General features: G+C 39.8%; 1 protein-coding gene across 1 annotated transcript in view; it reads right to left on the bottom strand.

The window, feature by feature from the left end:
* NSUN7 (NOP2/Sun RNA methyltransferase family member 7) overlaps positions 1-16265 on the bottom strand; it is a 37462-nt gene extending 21197 nt beyond the window's left edge. The window contains exons 1-4 of the mRNA XM_043438771.1: positions 15801-16265; positions 15101-15499; positions 6514-6572; positions 6001-6131 (exon numbers count right to left, since the gene is read on the bottom strand). Coding sequence (XP_043294706.1) covers positions 6001-6131; positions 6514-6572; positions 15101-15410 — 500 coding nt within the window. The 5' untranslated portion in view covers positions 15411-15499; positions 15801-16265. The remainder of the gene's footprint in view (positions 1-6000; positions 6132-6513; positions 6573-15100; positions 15500-15800) is intronic.
* Positions 16266-22941: the final 6676 nt, after the last annotated feature.

Here is a 22941-nt window from a genome sequence, read left to right on the forward strand (position 1 = left end):
CATGGGGCTTCCCTGGTGGCTTAGCTGGTAAAGAATCTGCCTGCAGTGTGGGAGACCTGGCTTCAAACCCTGGATTGGGACGATCCCCTGGAGAAGGGAAAGGCTACCCACTCCAGTATTCTGGCCTGGAAAATTCCATGGACTGTATAGTCCATGAGGTCGCAAAGAGCTGGACACGACTGAGTGAGTTTCACTTGGTACCACGCGAGTCACCAAGCACCGTGCCTGGGGCACTCTCTATAGGTCAGTCTGTGTTTTCAGAGATGGCGAGAGTGCAGTCTTGACAAGATCAAGGAGCTTTCATGAACTGGTATCAAGTCCTTCCCAGTTCTGATTATCTCATATCTCGTAGTTACAAATAACAGGAAAGAAAAACAAGAACTGGTTAGCATAAAATGAAAACCCAATGATTCTTTTTTAATCTTATGGCCTAAATCACTGGGAGGTATTGTGCACTGACTCTGTCTCCTTGACCACAGCGGATCGGCAGAGGGTGGGCACTTGACCCAAACCAGTCAAGTGAATTTTTGTATGTAGTAACAGAGCGCCAAGTCAGTCTTTCTGGTTTGTGGTGCTGAGTTGACAGCAGCCAAGTTTCCCACTCTACAAAGAGAAAGAGGAGATGTAAGAAGGAAGCTGAAGCGAGGCAGAGACCAGAGTGGAAGAGAGTCCCGAGGGCGCCCGAGTCACAGGGCGCAGGTGGGAGAAGCAGCCACGTCCTTCCCGCAAGCCTCACTGTGCAACTCTTGGGTGAGATACTTTATAATAAAATTTCTCTTTTGCCCAATCTAGTTTGAGTTGGACTCCTGTCTGGTTGTCAAAAAGGAATCCTACCTAGTATACCATTTTCTGTTAGTTTATTTTTTAAAAGAAATGGGTTTTATTCCTTTTTAGCTTAAAATTATCAGAAATTTTATATACAAAGAACAAATGATCTCAAGGGGTTTTTTGTTTTGTTTTGTGTTTTGCTGTTGGTGGCGGTGGGTTTTGTCTTCGTTTTTTGCTGTGCCACGTGGTTTGTGGGATTTTAGTTCCCCAACCAGGAACTGAACTCAGGCCTTCCGCAGTAAAAGCACTGAGTCCTAACCACTAGACCACCAGGGAATTCTCAAAATGTCTCAAGTTTTGAAGTGCCATTAGTAATGCCTAACACAAAAGAAATGTGGCTCTCTTTAAATATAAATCATTTTCTTAATGCCAAAAGATAATCTTCAGTGAACTGCTTGAATTTCCCAAAGGGGGAAAAAAAAAAATCAGACATCATACTGAGAACTGTTTCACAATATTCACTAAGTAAGTAAAATGGGCTAAGAGTTTCCAAAGAAGAGGTGGAAAGAATATGAGAGATAAAACCCCATGAACAAGTGTTCAGAAGCATTTTGGCATATGAGAAACTAAAGCATTATGTGAATGAGAAAATTGGGAATAGAAGAAAAGGGATATCTTAGCAATGTAATTTATCCCCCAAATCCATGAATTAACATTCATGAATCATTCAAGGTAAATAACCTTACCACATTAATAAAATCAAGAAGAAAAATGATCATACCAAAACTCTGATCTCTGTTTTGTTAATTTAGTAAGACTACAGTTTTCTCTAGAGATCCTCCTTCCTGCATTGCAGCTGGAAAGTACCTGTAAGCATAAAGCCAGGACTATTCCAGGGCTCACCTCATTTGTTTTCATTTTCTCAAGGATTAAATTTCTGTGCTGCTTTTTGTCTAATGTCCAAAATCTTTGCCTCATATATTTTGTCCATCTAGTTATTTATAGGGGCTTCCCAGGTGGCTGCTAGTGCTAAAGAACATGCCTGCCAATGCAGGAGATGTAAGAGATGCGGGTTCGACCCCTGGGTCTGGAAGATCCTCTGAAGAAGGAAATGGCAACCCACTCCAGTATTCTTGCCTGGAAAATGCCATGGACAGAGGAGCCTGACAGGCTACAGTCCATAGGGTTGCAAAGAGCTGGATACAACTGAAGCGACTTAGCATGCACAGTTATTTATAGGAGGAATGAATAAGTTTGATCCAAGACACTCTGTCATGACTATATAACTACGTTTTTAAAAGATCACTTTATCTATGGAAGATACTGTGAAGAAGGAAGAGTTACAGGAAGGGAATGAAGAAGCTAGCGCAGTAGTCCAAGTGACAGATGATAAATGGCCTGGGTTTGGACAGTAGGCGTGGAAACGGAAACAAGTAGCCACATTCAGCATACGGCCTCCAACTGGAGTCACAGACCTCGATGTAACAGGTATGGCCGGGGCGCCGGGGAGGGCAGGAAAGAAGAATCAAGGGTAATATCTAAGAAGCTGGTGGTGCCTTGACTGTAACAGGACAGTTTTGGGTGATTTCGGAGGAAGGGCTACTCAGTTCTTCCTCTCCTATTGCTTCTCCAGTCTTTCACTGCCCATTTTCTAATTTCACTGTCCATTTTCTAGTTTTGCCTCACCAAAGTCCAACAAATTATCTGGCAGAATCAGATTCTTGAGGTAGTATGAGGCATGCAGAGAAAGAAAGGAAGAAGCTGTGGTCTCCTTTTATTTAATCCGGTCACACTATTTCAAAGATAGTTGCATTTGTACAAGAAATGAGTTCTTAAAGCCCTTGCATGTATCAAAAAGATAGGGCTTCCCTGGTAGCTCAGCAGTAAAGAACCTGCCTGCCAATGCAGGAGACATGGGTTCATCCCTGATCTGGGAAGATCCCACATGCCACAGAGCAACTAAACCCACATACCACAACTGCTGAGCCTGTGCTCTAGAGCTCAAGAACTGCAATTACTGCGCCCATGGGCCACAACTACTGAAGCCTGAGCGCCCCAGAGCCTGTGCTCCACAAGAGAAGCCACCACGATAAGCCATCAAAATGAGAAGCCCGTGGACTTCTGAAGAATAGCCCGTGCAGCAACAAAGACCCAGCACAGGCAAAAATAATAAATAAATGAATGATAATAGGTTCATCTTGGGCTCTATCCCTAGAGCCATAAACAAACGAAGAAAAAGATACCGGTTCGTACACAGAGGGATAAAACACAAGGACCTGGGGTAGAGACAACAACAAAGATCAAACACAATTTTTATAAGGAGAAAGTGATTCTCATTCAGTTTCTTGTTAAATAACTGCTTCTTCTATCACCTCTTAAAATTAGTCTTCATCGTCTTGGTAGAAACATACTAAGGTATACTTCAAGCTTAAAATGATTCTACTGCCCTGGGGACAATACTGCCCAGCCCTAAGACCTAGATGATCTATAGAGGCTGGCCTCCAACATTCTGAGTTCAGAATTCTACTCCATTAGCTATGGAGGACTGGCCCAAGGGAGTGCACTTGACCCACGAGGAGTCAAATTCCCTGGAAGGGGTAGAATTTAGAATTGGGTGTAGAGATAATAAATTAATCTAAGTGAAGAAACTAACATACAAGTGTAATAAGTAAGCTTAAGACCTGGGGTACAGCAGTAAGGCTTTTTCCTTGTAGGCTAGAAACAGAGAAGGCAAATCAGGAGAGAAAAGGAGAATGAAGCAGATATTAAGAGAGAAGCAGAAAAAAAGAGGCAAAGAAAATCCTGACATCTTTCCAGTTCCTGATTTCATCCTCTTCCTGAGTCTTTGAACTGCATGAGACATTCCAGGATCTATTTAAGAACATTTTCCATTTTTGCTCACGCTAACTGAAAATAGCTTCTATTACTTGAAAGCTGTGATTCTTGATTAAAACCTTCTCGGTTATCTTTATACATGTATTTTCTCAGCATTATCTTTCTCATTATACATGGATTTTCTCAGTGTTACCATTATACTGGTATATTACACTACTATTCTCTTCAATTAAACCACTAAATACACACATTTCTCCTATAACATACTATGAATTGGATATAAAATAACTAATGTGGGAATAAGATCTGTATTATATGAAGCTCGATTGGTTCGGGTAGTTTCTGTTGCACTGACAGGAACGTAACCAGATAACCTCCTCCAGGCAGGAGATAGCACGGTATGTATTACAGGGAAAAGTAAAAATCTGAGGAATCAGGAACCTTAGACAATAGTATCTTCCGGTTCTTCTGGCCTCGTGAGCCATGGTCTTTGCTTGTCCTATTTCCTACCTGCCTTGCTAGCATTCTCAGCTAAGAATCTGCTGCTGCTGAAACCACAGTCTGGTCTTTCTTGCTTGGTTAGAGCTCTGTGGCTTTCCTGGCTGCTTTAGCCTAACCTCAGCTCTCATTACGCACACTAAGACTAAGCTGCTATTTCCATGAGAATCGCCTTAGTCCTAAGTCAAGTGGAAACTGAAAGCAGTTCAGGAAAGCTGAAACTCAGAGCTCGTCTCAAAGCACAATGCCCCACCACTTTTTCTCCAGTGTATCTGCACCCATCCTAGGTACCCATCCTCAAAGGCAGGTTCCCTAGCACTGGTATGGGGGGTGAAGTGGTTGCCCAGGAACTTATGTAGTAAACAGGAGCAAGATCCTTGCTTATCTAAGGTACCTACATTCAATTGCTTTTGCTTTTCTCCATCCCCAAATTTCTCATGGCTACAACTGACATATTACTATGTCATATATGTCATCGTCTAGCATACTTTACCCAAGATTCACCAGCTTAAGTGGAAGGAACAGTAGCATATAAATGGTTAAATCTTGAGCTCTGAAGTGAAAGTGAAAGTGTTAGTCACTCAGTTGTGTCTGACTCTTTGGGGCCCTGTGGACTGTAGCCCACCAGGCTCCTCTGTCCTTGGGATTCTCCAGGCAAGAATACTGGAGTGGATAGCCATTCCCTTCTCCAGGGGATCTTCCTGACCCAGGGATCGAACCTGGGTCTCCTGCACTGCAGGCAGATTCTTTACCGTTTGAGCCACAGGGAAGTTCTCTAGAGTTAGCCTTCCTGAATTTGAATTCTGGCACTTCTCTTTCTAGCTCTATGGCATTAGACAGGTTCCTTTAACATGTCTGTGCTTCAGTTTTCCTCTGTGTAAAAATACAGGTTGGTAACAATATTCACTTCGAAGAATTATTATGTGAACAGCTTCTTGTAATAGTGATTGATACATATTAAGTGTTCTTCAATAAAGGTAAGTTATCACTATAACTCCACTCAGTGACTCTTTTGGTCTCAACCTTCAAAATGAAACTGCTCGCGTGTTCCCTAACAATATAAAATGAGACATGAACTGTTCCAGACCCTTCACCAGGTAACATCTCCCTACAGGCCTGCTCGTTTGCCATGCTGTGCTCTCTGTTAAGGCGTGAGAGCACAGGAGACTTCTCTGCTGGTCCGGTTAGGACACTGCGTTTCCACAGGAGGAGGCAGGGGCTCCACTCCTGGCCGGGGAGCTGGGACCCTGAAGCCCTAACAACAGCGGCTTTCATGAACGGCCATCTGCTATCATCCACTGTGTGTCTGGCTCTGGCTCAGCATTTTACACACGTTACTTTCATTAGTTCTCCCAACCACCTTTTTAGGTAGGTGCTATTATCGTCCTCATGCTAGGCTTCTGCTGATGTTTAGGGTGAAAGGAAAACAAATTTTAAATATGTTAGTTTTGTTCTTAACTACTGACATTAAGTTGTAAAAGCTATAGATTCTTCTTTTCTCAATTTGGCAAAGTGGTGGGTTCTTATCTAATTGGAATTTTCTTGTTTGATACGTTAGTTTTTTTTAAGAGCTGTAAACAAAGCCAAGTAAATAAATAATAGCTGTTTCAAATGAAGTATAAGTTATGCACGTGCTAAGAATTGTCGGAATTTTTCATGATTTTCCAAATACTTACAAGTTGGATCTTACAATTCAAGCTTTTAAAACAACTTGAATTTAAGTAGAATATTTACTTTGTTCAAGATCTGTTTTTAAAGGAACTCAAGAAACTTATGAACTTATACATTTTTTCTCTATAAAATTTTAACCCTTATCCACACATTATATTGTATACTATTTCACCAGTGAAATACTAATCACAAATTCATATAAAACATCCTTTTAACCTTCACAGTTACCTGTTAAGAAGGTTCTCCACTTCTAGAACTTCTGCTATAGATGCTTCATTATCAGAAAGGAGACGAGCTTGAAATTTTCTGTCTTGGAAATCATATAGCATCACAATGATAAGACTGTTCAAATGATGTGGCTACCAAGGGGAAACACAAAGAAGAAATAGCATACAAATAATATCTAACAGCAATATTTCCCATTCCATTATTTTTCAAGAGAGCAGGAGTATGACTATTTTCACATCATCTGATTAAACTGGGAGACAGAAAAGGACTGCAAACTAGAAAAAAAAATTCAGTAAAAAATAAGACTTTCAAAAAGGACAATTTCTGGCATGTTCATCAAAATGAAAGGAGTAGGATCTATATTAGAAACTTAGAAGTAGGAAAGAGTTAAGGCTGTGTTTTGAAGATGTCTTAGCATTAAACAAACTAGTTATTTAAATCCCAAGGCTTATTTTTAGTACTTTCTAAATAACACTCATGAGACAGCTAATTTTATAAAAGTTATACACTTACTATTGTGGTACTTGGGAAGATATAGCTGTCTATTAATATAGTTTCCAAAATATCTTGATCTACAAAACAAAGAAAATGTCTGTTATGAAAATACCAAAGCTGAAAATGAAAACTCTAGAATCAAAACACACTTTAGCCAATACTGCAAAGTACTTTTACTTTCATATCCAAAATAAACCTTAATTCTTGATAAAGACCCAAATTACAATGGCATAATGAAGTATCTGTAATCTTTATGAATCCTAGACCCCTGTGACCCAGGCTCCACATGGTGGTGGTGGTGTTTATTGTTTACTTGCTAAGCTGTGTCCGACTCTTTGCAACCCCATAGACTCCTCGGTCCATGGGATTTCCCTGGGCAAGGATACTGGAGTGGGTTGGCATGCCCTCCTCCAGAGGATCTCTCAGATGAGGGATCGAACTCACATCTCCTGCCTTGGTAAGTAGATTCGTTACCACTGAGCCACCAGGAAAGCCCAGGCTCCACATGGAGTCATAGTCCAAGGAGCATTATCTGAATAACTGAGGTAGTGATAAAGGAATTTCAATCTCTAATTTATATCCTTGAAAAACATTAAAGAGGATCTAATTAATAATGTCTTATCCTTTTATGTACTGTTGAATTTAATTTGCTAACATTTTATTTAGGATTTTTGTTCTATGCTTATGTTCATGAAGGATATTGGCCTATAATTTTCTCTTCATAATATCTTTGTCAGTGTTGGTATCGGGATTATGTTGGCTTTTATAAAATTTGTGGGAAATATCCCCTCTTCTTCTAGTCTGGAATAGTTTGCACTAAATTGGTGTTACTTCTTATTTAAATATTTGATAAAACTCACTAGTGAAGACACTGATAAGATGACACTTAATCTAACACCCAAATGATAAGGAGTTACCCATGTAAAGATTCAGGATGAGACAGCATTCTGGTCACAGGGATAATTACAAAGGTAATAAGTAAAAACATACAGACATATTTTGAAACCTCCACAGGGCACATGAGTGTTCCATTTGTTATAACGACAAGGATTAAATGGCAATTAGTACATACCTATCCATAATTACCTCAAATGTCAATGGACAAATGCTCCAATCAAAAGACACAGAGTGTCAGATTGAATGGAAAAACAAAACCAAACCAAGAACCTGCAATATGCTGCCTACATGAGACTCACTTCAGGGTGAAAGACCTACACAGACCAAAAGGGAGGAGATAAAAAATAAACAGCTCAAGAAAATGGAAACAATAAGAAAGCAGGGGTAGCCATATTCACATCAGACAAAATAAATTTTAAAACAAAGCCCATAAAGAAAAGCAAAGAAGGGCATTATATAATGATAAAGGGATCAATGCAAGAAGATAACATGCTTGTTAACATAAATGCCTTCAATAGAGAAGCACCTAAATAGATATTAAAAAGAAATACTAACAGACATAAAGGGAGAAACCAACAATAATACAATAATAATAGACCTTAACACTCCATGATGATAATACAATAATAAAGGACCTTAACACCCCACTGACATCAATAGAGAGATTATTCAGAGAAAAAACTCAATAAGGTAACAGAGGTTCTAAATGACACAATCATTTGAACTTAACTGATATCTACAAAACACTATATCCAAAAAAAACAGAAGACAGATTCTTTTCAAGGGCACATGGAACATCAGAATAGATCACATACTAAGTCATAAAACAAGACTCCATGAATTTAAAAGGGTAGAAACTATTTCAAGCAGCTTTTCTGACAAAAATTCTATGAAACCAGAAATCAATCACAGAAAGAAAAATTGGAAAAGAATGAACATATGGAAACTAAACAACATGCTACTAAAAACCCAATGAGTTCAACAATGAAATCAAGACTTCCCTGATGGTCCAGTTGTTGAGAATCTGCTTCTAGTGCAGGGGGCGTGGGTTCAATTCTTGGTCAGGGAACTAAGATCCCAGATGCCATGGAGCAACTAAGGTTTTGAGCCGCAACTAGAGAGTCTGTGTGCCACACAAAAGACCCCCATGATTCAATGAAGATCCTGCACGCCACAACAAAGACCCAACACAGCCAAATAAACAAAGCAAAATGTATTCAAATTGGAAGGGATGCAGTAGAACTGTCACTACTTGGATATAATATGATACTGTACATGGAGAACCCTAAAGTCTTCACACAAAAACTATTAGAATTAATAAATGAATTCAGCAAGGTAGCCAAATACATAAATCTATTGTAGTTCTTTACACGATGAAAGAGAAAGTTTAAAAAAAAAAAGTTATCTCATTTATTGCATTAAAAACAGCTAAGAATAAACTTAAACAAGTAGGTGAAAGACCTATACACTGAAAATTATAAACACTGATAAAGGAAACTGAAGATAATTCAAAGAGATGGAATAATAGTCCATGCTCCTGTATTGGAAGAATTAGTATTGCTAAAGTAAGTGGTCAGTCTACCTAAAGCTCTGCACAGATTTAATGCAATCCCTATCAAAATACCCATGACATTTTTTAAGAACTAGAACAAATAATCCTAAGATGTATATGGAACCAAAAAAGGTCCAGAACTGCCAAAGCAACCCTAAGAAAAAAGAACAAAGCTGAAGGTATAACCCTACCAGATTTCAGAATATACTACAAAACCACAGTAACCAAAGTAGCTTAGTATTAGCACAAAAACAGACATAAAGATAAGTGGAATGGAACAGACAATCCAGAAAAAAACCCACATACCTATGGTCAGCTCGTCTAAGCTGACAAAGAAGGCAAGAATATACAATGGAGAAAAGACAGCCTCTTCAGCAAGCAGTGTTAGAAAAACTGGACAGCTATTTCTATCAATAAAATTACAGCACTCCCTCACACCATCCATAAAAATAAATTCAAAATGGCCTAAAGACCTAAATACCACACATGACACCATAAAACTCCTAAAAGAGAACTAAGACAAAACATTTTTGGACATAAATAGCAGCAATATTTTCTTAGGTCAATTTCCCCAGGTCAAAAAAAAAAAAAGAAACCAGACCTAATTGGTCAAAAGATTGTACAGCAAAGGAAACCATTCACCAAACAAAAACACAACCTATGGAATGGGAGAAAAGATTTGTAAAAAAATGACCAGCAAGGGCTTCATATTAAAAATAAACAAAGAGTTCATAAAACAGGTAGCAAAAAAACAAACAATCCAATCAAAACAGGGCGGAAGACCCAAGTAGACATTTCTCCAAAGAAGATATACAGATGGCCAACAGGCAACGAAAAGATACTCAACTTCACTAATCATTACAGAAATGCAAATCAAATCCACAATGAGATATCACCTCACATTAGTCAGAATGACTATCATCAAAAAGTCTACACATAACAAATGCTGGAGAGGGTGTGGAGAAAAGGGAACCCTTGTACACTATTGGTGGGAATGCAAATTGTTGTAGCCATTATGGAAAATCATATGGAGGCTCCTTAAGAAAATCTATATCATCAGTATCCCACTCCTGGGTATATATCTAGAAAAGACAAAAACTCTAATTCAAGATGATATATGCACTCCAGGGACCTCTCTGGTGTCCAACGGCTAAGATTCTGTGCTCCCAATACCTGGGAGGGGCCTGGGTTTGAGCCCTGGTCAGAGAATTAGATCCCACATGTCACAACTAAGAAGAGTTCACATGCCACAACAAAGATCAAAGATCCCACGTGCCAAAACTAAGACCCAGTTCAATCAAACAAATAAATAAAAGTTTTTAACATTAAAAAAAAAAATACACACACTCCAATGTTCATAGCAGCATTATTTACAACAGCCAAGACATGGAAAAAACCCAAGTGCTCATCAATAGATGACTGACTTAAGATGCAGAATATATATATATATATATTGTTGTGTGTATACGTATGTATATATACACACAACAGAATATTACTCAGTCATAAAAAAGAATGAATGTTACTGCCATTTGCAGCAACATGGATGGAACTATAGAACACTATACTTAGTGAAGTCAGATAGAGAAATACAAGTAAGCTATCGCTTATATGTAGAATTTAAAAATAATGCAAATGAATCTATATATAAAACTGAAACAGAATCACAGACATAGACAACAAACGCTGGTTACTAAAGGGGCAAGAGAGGAAAGGAGGGACAAGTTAGGAATATGGGAGTAACAGGGATTAACTACTATAAGTAAAATAGATAAGTTACAAAATTTATTGTATAGCATAGGAAACTGTATTCAATATCTTGTAATAACCTCTAATGGAATATAATCTGAAAAAATAAGTAACTGGATAATTTAGCTGTAACCTGAAGCTAACAGGATATTGTCCACCAACTATACTTCAATTTTAAAAAGGAATAATTATATAGGCACATTGGGTTTTTGTATCCGTGGAAAGAGGGTACTTTGACAACCTTCATTCATGTTGTCAAACACTGTTGCTAGGAGAATTAAGTACTATCCCTAAGACTTCCCTGAGAAAGACAATAGAAAGCTTGTACCTGATCTCTTCTGAACTTTGTCCTGTGTACATTTTCCCAGTGCTGACCTTAATCTTAATCCTTTCATTGTAATAAACTGTAACTATGAATATAACAGCTTTGCTGGGTTCTGTGAGTATTTCTAGTGAATCACTGAACCTGAGGGTGGTCTTAGGAATCTGTGACTACAGTTAAGTGATTCCCAAAGCCATAACTCAATCATACATAAAGCATTTGCCAGGTTTTTCACCGACAGGTTACATGATTCTGAAATGACCAGATTACTGACACAACCAATTCCTTGGACTGAGAGGTCACCAATTAGTATATACACCTGAAGAGGTTGGAGAAAGAATTAAGCCAGAAATAAGATCAACATTCAGAAAACTAAGATCATCGCATCCGGTCCCATCACTTCAAGGCAGATAGATGGGGAAACAGTGGAAATAGTAACAGACTTTATTTTGGGGGGCTCCAAAATCACTGCAGATGGTGACTGCAGCCATGAAATTAAAAGATGCTTACTCCTTGGAAGGAAAGTTATGACCAACCTGGACAGCATATTAAAAAGCAGAGACATTACTTTGCCAACAAAGGTCTGTCTAGTCAAGGCTATGGTTTTTCCAGTGGTCATCTATGGATGTGAGAGTTGGACTGTGAAGAAAGCTGAGCATTGAAGAATTGATGCTTTTGAACTGTGGTGTTGGAGAAGACTCTTGAGAATCCCTTGGACTGCAAGGAGATCCAACCAGTCCCTCCTAAAGGAGATCAGTCCTGGGTGTTCTTGCAAGGACTGATGTTGAAGCTGAAACTCCAATACTTGGGCCACCTGATGCGAAGAGCTGACTCATTTGAAAAGACCCTGATGCTGGGAAAGATTGAGGGCAGGAGGAGAAGGGGACAACAGAGGATGAGATGGTTGAATGGCATCACCGACTCGACGGACATGAGTTTGGGTGAACTCCGGGAGTTGGTGATGGACAGCGAGGCCTGGAGTGCTGTGATTCATGGGGTCGCAAAGAGTCAGACACAACTGAGCAACTGAACTGAACCGATGATCAACAATTTCAGGAATACCTTCTTCCTCAATTTTTTTTCTTAATGAGTTGTTCATTGATTTATTTTTTAAGAAATCATTTTGCCAGTTTTTCTTCTGTTTTAATATTTGGTAGTCCTTGAAACATCCAGAGATTCTTTGAAAAAATAAATTAGCTGCTAATACTCTACTTCTCTGACATAAGTCAAACAATAGGAATAGGTTACTCTTCATTACTACTCTTCATTACCTTTAGTAGAAAACTGACCTTGAGTCTTATTTAGCAGAGTAAGAATAGTGGTTATCATTTCAAAAATCATTATTCTGAACCCTTTAAACAATTAATCAGAAAAACACACTCTGCTTTGAAAGAGCTTACACACAAAGGACATCAACAAAAGGGCAAATAATAAAACTGGAAATCATAAAAATTAAAAAAGATTATCATTACCCAAGCTCTCTTTAGTTTGTGCATTAACCTTTTCAGCTTTACTGCTCCTATAAAACCTTGGAGAAGAAATCCTGAATTTTCTTTCCTGAACCATGATTCCCTGAACCTATGCTATAAAAGCCAGATGTTCAGTTTATAAAATATCACATGTGAAAATACTGAAAGAACACTGATAATACAAAAGACAAAAGTGGAATATATAAAAACCTCCAATATTTTAAAGCAAAATTCAGGCTCTTAATTACCTTGGAAATCTACTGCATTTAGGAATTCTAGCTTTATTCCATATGAACATTCAGAAATTATTCAGATGATAATTTAAAGCAAGGTATTATTATCATTAAACAACCAAAGCCATCTCATCTTAGAATTTGAACTTATAAAAATGAACATTTCAAGGAAAAGTAGGTTTATAAAGGCCTATGATGAAGATGAAAGAGAGTGAAAAAGCTGGCTTAAAAATCAACATTCAAAAAACCAAAATCATGGCATCCGGTCCCATCACGTCATGGTGAACAGGTGGGGAAACAATGGAAACAGTGACAGGCTTTTTCTTGCACTCAAAAATCACTGCAGATGGTGACTGCAGCCATGAAATTAAAAGATGCCTGCTCCTTGGAAGAAAAGCTATGATCAACCTAGACAGCATATTAAAAAGCAGAGACATTACTTTGCCAACAAAGGTCTGTCTAGTCAAAGCTATGGTTTTTCCAATAGTCATGTATGGATGTGAGAGTTGGACTATAAAGAAAGCTGAGTGCCGAAGAATTGATGGTTTTGAACTGTGGTATTGGAAAAGACTCTTGAGAGCCCCTTGGACTGCAAGATCAAACCAGTCAATCCTAAAAGAAATCAGTCCTGAATACTCACTGGAAGGACCGATGCTGAAACTAAAGCTCCAATATTTTGGCCACATGATGTGAAGAGCCGACTCATCTGGAAAAGACCCTGATGCTGGGAAAGACTGAAGCCAGGAGGAGAAGGGGATGACAGAGGTCGAGATGGTTGGACAGCATCACCGACTCAATGGACATGAGTTTGAGCAGACTCCGGGAGATAGTGAAGGACAGGGAAGCCTGGCATGCTGTGGTCCATGGGGCCGCAAAGAGTCGGACACAACTGAGTGACTGAACAACAACAAATGACAATAATTTATCCAACTGGGATCTGCGTTTTTAAAACATGTCAGTCACAAGACACTTTCATAAAACAGAAATAAAGATTGAGAGAAAGAAAACAGTAATCTACCATACACATTATTACAACATGACCATCTAATCAATGGATTAATTTTACAAAGAATAATCTCAGTAATAAATAATTTCAGTAATAAAATAATAATTTTATTACTGATTTCTAAAGGCAATCCACTCCAGTATTCCCGCCTGAAAAATCCCTTGGACAGAGGAGCCTGGTGGGCTACAGTCCACAGGGTCACAAAGAGTTGGACATGACTGAGCAATTAAGCACACACAGCACACACAAAGGTAAGATTCAGTACTCTTATCAGGAAAAAATTGTCTATAATAGAGTTTTGGCATTAACATTAAACATCAATTAATTGACACAGATGCCTAGTGTGCATCTCACTGTTGCAAGGAGAAAATCTTCAAATGTTAATTTGACTCGTGATTTAAAGTACAACACTCTGGTTGGTCTTTAAGTTTCAAAACAGAAGAGGAGGGAAGGGATGAAATAGAATCTGAAAGTTTAAACTGGAGGAGGGAAAAATGGCTAAGACAGATTTTTTAAGAAAAATATCACAAGCCGAAACTAAAGAAATGAAACTCAGAGAGAAGCTGCCTCTGAACATCACACAAATTTTTCTCTGTGATGACAAATTGCTGGCTTCAGAGCTGAGCTACATCATGTCTGTAGACAACCAAAAACACACATTTATAGCTGAGTAATTAATGGGACATTTTAATTCAACTGAACAATTGTTAACCAACTCTGAGCAAGGATGTGCGAGGCCCAAAAAGTACTAACAGTAAGTAAATGATGCATATAATGCCCTTTCTAGGTGTCTCTTTAGGAAGTTTTATCATTTTAGCCATGCTGCTAACACTCCAAACATTTCTGGAACTTCTTTTCAGTCAGTATACAAATCAATACAAACTTTAGTTTATACTGTATTACAGTTGATAGCTAGTCCTAAAACCTGTCTCCAGGCCCTTTGACTGCTCTCATGGCAAAAATATTTGGTTCTGTACTGGAATCAATTCCATACTCAGAAGTTGATAATTACCCACCACCGAAGAAATCTGAAATATTACACCTCAAATCCTGGAGGCAAATTAAAAGGGATTTCTACAAAAATTTGGAAGAATAAATTTACAAGCTTCCAAAACTAAACAAAAGCAAATGGCAGTGAAAATGATCATCTTAATTTTGACCCACCTAAGCACAGGGAAATCTACAGTGGAAAACATATCTGACTGAGAGAGATTGTTTTGGAAACTCTCCTTAAAGGCTTGACATCTGCAACGGACCAAAGATATTCAGAAGCCTAAAAACAAAAGCTGGTGTATGTGTGTGAGGGTGCGAGGAGGATGCACCTCACAAATTCTCTCATTATTCTCTTTTAGGGCTGTCAAAACTGGTACTACTCACACTTAAGTGCACTGAAAGCCAACTCATAGGACAAACGCTGAAAGGATTCATCCTTGGATTCCGTTGAGGACGGCAAGGGCTCATTCCCATACTTTATTAAGGCTTTCTCTGGTGACTTTTCGAGTCTAGTGCCCTGAAAAATGTTCGCTGCCAGAATGTAAACGGAGTCCGGATAGCCAGTTTTTTCGGGTGAACCACTTGAGCTGTGGTCGCTGCATGCTGGGTCCCCTGCCAGTGCCAGCGAAGAGAGTTGGGAGATCTCCGCAGTTGTTTCTTCCAAAAACTCCAGTTCATTTGCGGAGTTAAACATGTTTGCCCCCCTGACTGTCCTAGGTAACTCAAGCTTGAATTACAGTTCAGATGTTCCGGGAAATGGTTTTCCCTGTTCAAGCATCGGCTCTGTGAAAACAAAAGATTATCCCGCTTAAACCACTATTTCCGCAAGACCACACTTGGTGACCCACCTCGTGTGGCCCTAGAGACCTAGCGGCGGCATTCCCTGGCCGCCCCGAGCATCCCTTACGTCGAGCCGGGAAACCTCCACACACTCACAAAGGGAGAGGAGTGGAGACGGCTCCGAATGGCCTCCGAAGCGACGAGACCTTAACGGAGGCCCGTTTGGGCGCAGCGCTCCCCCCAAGAGCCGCACCTGCGGCCCCTCGGGCGCTCCTTTCACTGGCTCCCGCGAGTCTTCCCTTACCCCAGAGGGCGGATGTTCCCCGGGGCTTTGGGAACAGAGACGCGGCAGCCGCGGCAGCACTTCGGGCACCGGTGGCTGGTATCTCACACACGCCCTCGGCGGCCCCGGGACTGCTGGGCTGCCGCGGTGGTCCGCGCAGGCAGTTTGGTTCAAATGAGCTTCTCCCACCCGCCGGGGTCGGGGCAGGGGGGTCGCGACCCCCGGCTCTCGCTTCGCTCGGGTTCCTGAGGGAGGATGCGCCTCAGGGCTTCGCCCGCCCGCGCGGTCGTCTCCACGAAGGCGGCAGCTGAGCCGGGTGGAGCACGAGGCTGGTGGGCCCGCCGGCTCCGGCCGCGGAAAGGTAGGCCTCCCCCGTCTGCCGCAGTCAGCCGGCCCAGGACCCGGGTCTCCGTGGCAACCAAGGGCGCGGCGGGGGGAGGAACGCTGCCAGAGGGCAGTTCCCGCGGGATTTGGCCCCCGCTTCCTTTTTTCCTGAGTTGCTCCTCCTCTCGCACCCCGGACACCTGTGCCTGCCCCTCCTCACGTGGAAGGGCCCTGCATAATTGGACTGCTTGGAGATCCTCGACTTCCCCAGAATCAATCACAAGGGACCCTTCTTCTCCAACTTGTCCCCTGTGATCTCCTTGAAAGCAAGAATTTTGTGTTGCTGATAGCACCCAGTTTAGCGGGTTAGCGGGCACGCAGGAAATGTTAAAACGGCTCAGTGTAGAACTATTGAAGAAAAAAAAAGGTAAAAAAACTGACGAGTCGACTGTATTTCCACGCTTTTTAGAACAATAGATACCACAGATATCACATTAGATGGCCCCTTCTAGGACTGACTGTGCTGCGCTTAGTCGTGGTGGACTCTCTGTGACCCCATGGACTGTGGCCCTCCAGGCTCCTCTGTCCGTGGAATTTTCCAGGCTAGAATACTGTACCGGAGTGAGTTGCCATTTCCTTCTCCAGGGGGTCTTCCCAATCCAGGAATGGAACCCCCACCCCGTCTTCTGTTTTCCTAAATTGCAAGCAGATTCTTCACCCGCCGAGCCACGGGTGAAGCCTTCCACGGCAAGTTGCGTAAAGATCTTTGTCAGCCTCCTTCCCAGGAGTTGCCTGCAAAGAAAGATGTTGCTGAAATGGGCCTACAAACAAGCAAATTCACACCCCTGAAAGTATTGAATGGAACTGGGGATATGTATAAACTTCCCCCAAAGGGTTTTAATACGGCTACTTTAATTTTTGAGTGGCCTGGAGAGAAGTCTGCATCCTAACTCACCAAGGAAGAGCCAGCTGTGCTCAGTCTTAAAGGTAGTGGAAAAATAATTTCTAGAATAAAAACCAAATGACTGAGATTTAAATTTATGTGCATCTTAAGCTTTTCATTGATTGCCTGTTAACCTATCTCCAAAGTGCATGTTCTAAAACTGGAGAAAAAGAAAAGATTGCTTTTTTCCTCTACTGTGTACCATTTGCGTTGCTGCTTTGAAACTTCTCCAACAGACTTCAATAGGTCTAATAGTCTAATGACTTAAATGCCAGTCGTAATAGCTACAGCTTTTCTGTATGCTCTCAAATTTTTCTTACAGTAAGATTCAATGAACAAATGCAAATATGAATATATAAAGATCATGTGATGAAAAGTAACATGTATGTACTTCACATTTCTTGCCTGGTCTAGAAAAGTTCTAGGTTTTAAAGCAGAAATGGGCACTGGATTGTGCAACTTGACAAATTACGTTTCAAGTTTTAAGTGAAAAAAATCATGAAATCATTTTAAAAATAAGATTTTATTTTATTGAAAATAAAATAGATGCTAATATCTACTTAAAAGAAAGAAAAATCTGCTAGATACTTGGTCTCCATTTTCTATATGAAGCAAAAACCAAAGCCTGCAAGTTGAATGAAGTTCTTCATTTTGGACTGAGATCGAAGTCACAGGAAAATCTTGCAAGTACAAGCCCCAAATTCAGCAAGAAGTGTGGTAAATATACTTGAGTAAATACCTTATTTGCTGCTGGTTGAGAATCTCAAATTTGGTTCATCTTCTTTGTAGAAGTGGTCCAATCTGGAAAAGAAACATAATTTATGTAACTAAGATCAGTATGGTCACTCAAGAGATTCTAAATTTTGTTAGCTATGTGTTAAACAGGAAGGGCTAGACTTTGGCATTTGGTAAGTTTATTATCTATGTAACCTTAGGCAAGTCCTTACATCCCTCAGCTTCAGTTTCTGGACCTATAAGGCTGAATAATAATGCTGCCTCTGAGGAGGTTTGTGAGTATTTAGTGGAATGATGTATGTCAAGATTGTCTGGAAAGTAGTAGCTCAATAGTTAATTCCTCCTTCCCCCTCTATTGTTAAGAAGGGGAGAATGGATATTGGGGAACTATTAGTAGCAATTTTCTACAAATCTGTTTGCCCTGACCCCATCACCCACCAGTTCACTCACTCCCATTAATCTCAATGTGGAGTCTCCCCTACTTTATGTTCCCATAATATTTTGTGCATGCATATATGCATTCATTCATTCATTTATCAGATATATATTAAATTCTTACCATGTGCCTCACACTTTCCTCAGTCCTGAAAGTTAAAAAAAAAAAAAAATGTATAGAATGATCGGGGACCTTACCCTCAGGAAATTAATGGATATGTATACTTGTATTTTGAGATACTTTATTTTTTATTATATATATTTATGTGTATCTCTGTACTCCCCTCTTCTGCCATCCTTACTTGCACAACCCAAACAATACACACACTCTGAAAAGTTTTATTGTGTCTTTTAAGTTTTGTTATATCTTTTTATTCCCAGAAAGAGCAAAATATCACTCTTTCACATGCACAGATTATAAATATGAAGGTGTCTTTAGGGGTCATGGTATATTTTATTATGCATCACACAGTACACAGTATGATCTGTGGAAAATGTGAGATAAAAAGCTATCTATAAATTTAAAAATACTATTGTCTTTCAAAATATAGTTTGAGTAGCTCTTGTTTGGTTTTTTGTTTGTTTGTTTGAATGATATATCAGTGTGACAACTCACTGTTGAAAATGAGATTTAAGGAGAGTCTTTATCCCCAAAGTAAAGCTTAGGCCAGCAGTTGTGGGTTAGTGAATTCGTGGTTACTATTTACTCTAATCCTGCCTCCTTACCTTTCACTCCTGGTTTATGGGCTCATTGTGGACACAAAGTATTGGAGGGGAGGACTAGAGGGAAGCATATCGAATCTCAGTGAGCACTCTACAAAAGTAACCAGAGAGATAGGTATGTGGATTCAGCTGTTGTGAAAGCGAGTATGAAAAAATCCAGCCTTTGTTTAAATTGCACTCTGTAATATGATCAGAACATTAAGTCAGAGATGATGTAGAAAATTAAAGGTTAGTTACCTGGAGCTTTCTGCAAAAGGAACTTAAAGGAGTGATTTTCTTTCCCCAGGGGGTAGAGTATTTTTAAATATTTGTAAATTAACATTCCTTGTATTTGAATCAGAGCAGCTTCTGTATGTTAGTCAAGTAGGTATTCAAAAAACATTTGCTCAATGTCTGCATCTCCTTTGCTGCCCTGCAAATAGGTCCATCCATACCATCTTTCTAGATTCCATATATACGCGTTAATATCCGATAATATACCCATGGTTGAGTCATGTTGATGTATGGCAGAAATCAGCACAATATTGTAAAGCAATTATCCTTTAGTTAAAATAAATAAATTAAAAAAAAACAAACACATTTGCTCACTTGCTTCAGTTTGATCTGGGCATAAAAAGTTGTGCTCAGTTCCACTGCAACTTGTTATAGAAATGTAAAAAGTGTATGAAACAAAGAATTTTAACTTATGTTCTTAAACATTACAGCACAATTTATCATTATGGCTACTGAGAAATAGTACTACTGATTTTTTTTTTTTTTTGTACAAAAATTCTTTCCCTTACTCTTTTTTATTTGACACAGCTATCTAGTGTTCCAGCCTGGACCTAAGCTTTTCCCAACTCTGAACTTTAGAGCTGATAGATACTGAAATAGCCCATTCCAGAGGAGGGAGGAGGGATAGATAACCCAAGAAGGCAGGAAACTCACTCTGAGGTAAAGAGTATCAATCCTCTGATGCTGTGTGAGTGTCAATGTGAAGGAATACTTTGCATTATTCAAGTATTTCCTTTCCTAGTCCTTATGGAAACTTGTCCCAAGCAACTTGAAAAGGAAATGCAAAGATCCCTCTGGGAAAAATCAAAATATGATTGTGGGTTCTTTACTACAAGACAGTCAAAGATTAACCGGAAGAGCCATAACCGTTTGCAAAGGGATGGGGAAATCTTCCTTAATTTGGAAGCAGCAGAAGACTGAGATGGAGCAAAGAATATTGAAGGGTAGGCAAGTGAAAAAGAACAAAAGTCCAATTGAGCAAAAATGCCATTAGGAATAACTTTGAGATTTAGAAGCCAAAAATGACAACAGCAGCTAAGGAGGAGTTTGTTACCTAAGACGCAAGAGGAAAAGAGGATTTGGGAGACTTGTAACCCTAGCCCTTGATTGTTCTTGTGGCCCAAGAGAAACAAGGGTTACAACAGACAACCATTGTAATAAATTTCAGGCATACAGTAGTTTCCCAGAGTTAGTCATTCAAACACCACATTCATGAATTATTTTTACATATTCATATACTACCATTTATATTACTTACCCAGTATTTTAACTCAGAATCATGGCTTTTCTTAAATAGAAAACTTGTACATGGAAAATCATAATCATTTGCCATAAATGAAAATAACCACAACAAAAGCAAAATAACACTATTGAATTCTAGTTAGAAATGGTTGTACCAAAGCTCCAGGCTTAAGGTTGACTGTTCTTGGTTAAAAAGGAAAATGGGTGGGCTTCCAGGTGACTCAGTGGTAAAGAATCTTCCTGCCAGTGCAGGAGACAGGGGTTCAATCTGATCCAGGAGGATCCCACATGCCACAGAGCAACTAAGCCTATGTGCCTTAATAGAAAAAAAGAAGAAAGAGAAGAAAAAGGAAGATGGGCAATGTTAGCAGGGTGTTAAACACTAGTATAAATGACACTTTTCTCCTTGACAGAGGGAATAAAAGAGAATTGGATAAAGCAACTTTCTCATTGTGTGTGTGTTTTTCAACACTAGATTGGCATATCCCTTCAAATCATTTCTCGTACTTTTGATGGTACTGGCCCCATACTTGGGGAAATACCATATTAAGAGATTTGAGTTCAAGAATTAGAGAACCAGTGCTGTCTCTGAAATAAGAGGAAGAAAATGCAAGTAATTTGAAATTGATCAAAAAAGAATTAGAAGGATCTAATGGCACAGCGTTCTTGCCTGGAGAATCCCAGGGACAGGGGAGCCTGGTGGGCTGCCGTCTGTGGGGTCGCGCAGAGTCGGACACGGCTGAAGCGATGTAGCAGCAGCAGCAGCAATGGCACAGTGGTAGTGGGACTTTGAAACCAGAGTCAGAAGACCTGATTTTAGTCTTAATGTGTGTGTGTGTTCAGTCACTCAGTCGTGTCCAACTCTTTACAACCCTATGGACTGTAGCTCTCCAGGCTCCTCTGTCCATGGGATTTTCCAGGCAAAAATTCTGGAGTGAGTTGCCATTTAGTTGCGTAATCCTAGGCAAATCTCCATCTTTCTATTTGTTCTTTGACATGTTCAAATCAGGCTTCCCTGGTGGCTAAGAGGTAAAGAATTCGCCTGCAGGAGCCACAGGAGACACAGGTTCAATCCCTGGGTTGGGAAGATCCCCTGGAGGAGGGCATGCCACCCGCTCCAGTGTTCTTGCCTGGAGAATCCCATGGCCAGAGGAGCCTGGTGGGCTGCAGTCCTTGGGGTCACAAAGAGTTGGACATGACTGAAGCAACTTGGAATGTGTGCATGCTCAAGTCTGTGATTTATTTACTAAGAAAAAAGTGAGTGGGGAAGGATTTATTGAGACTGAAAAGATTGGCAGCTTATAGGGGAAAGATATTTAAATATCTATTTTAATATTTACTTAATATCTATTTAAAATATCCATTTAAAAGTTTATTTTGACAAAAAGTGCAGAAATGGAAGGATAAAAGAACAAAGATATACAACATATAGAAAACAGATATAAAAATGGTTGATATAAATTCTACCTAATCTGTATTTACATTAAATGTAAAGGGGTTAGTAAAATGGATTTAAAAGTCCAACTATAAGCTGGCCGCAAAAGACATGTTTAGATTCAAAGATTCAAATGGACTGAAAGTGAAAGGATGGGAAACTAGCCTTGCAAAATAGAACCAAGAGAGCCTCAGAGACTGGCTATACTATTATCAAACAAAATAGACTTTAAGATAACAGTTGTTTCTATAATATGTTTTTCTTAGAAAACATACTTGAATATATCAATACACTCTGGCATTTGCAAAATGTTAGTAAATTTGTGGCATGTCAAAAAATTCCATTGAATCAATGATTTCATTGGGAGCATTGGATATGTATTTTGGGTCACAGTACAGCATGTATGAAGTGGTATCAACTATTACATATAAAATAAACTACAAGGCTATATTATGCAACATGGAAAACATAGTTAACATTTTATGATAATTATAAATGGAATATACTTCCCTGATAGCTCAGTTGGTAAAGAATCCTGGAATGCAGCAGACCCTGGTTTGATTCCTGGGTTGGGAAGATCCACTGGAGAAGGGATAGGCTACCCCATACCAGTATTCCTGAGCTTTCGTTGTGGCTCAGCTGGTAAAGAATCTGCCTGCAATGAGAGAGACCTGGGTTCGATCCCTGGGTTGGGAAGATCCCCTGGAGAAGGGAAAGGCTATCCACTTCAGTATTCTGGCCTGAAGAATTCCATTAACTGTATAGTCCATGGGGTTGCAAGTTGAACATGGCTGAGCGACTTTCATTAAGTGAAATATAACCTTTTAAAATTGTGAATCACTACATCGTACACATGTAGCTTATATATCAACTACACTTCAAATTTTTTTTAAAGTATAAATAAATTAAAAAAACAGCTCGTAGGGCCCCGCCCCCGCCCGCTGTGCGCGCGCTGGCTGGGCAGCACGGCGGCGGCGGGCGCCCCCACCCCAAAAAAAAAAAAAAAAACAGCTCGTGCCTCAGTGCAACTCCATGGACTGTGGCCCACCAGG

Source organism: Cervus canadensis, chromosome 19, assembly GCF_019320065.1.
Source record: "Cervus canadensis isolate Bull #8, Minnesota chromosome 19, ASM1932006v1, whole genome shotgun sequence".
NCBI lineage: Eukaryota > Metazoa > Chordata > Mammalia > Artiodactyla > Cervidae > Cervus > Cervus canadensis.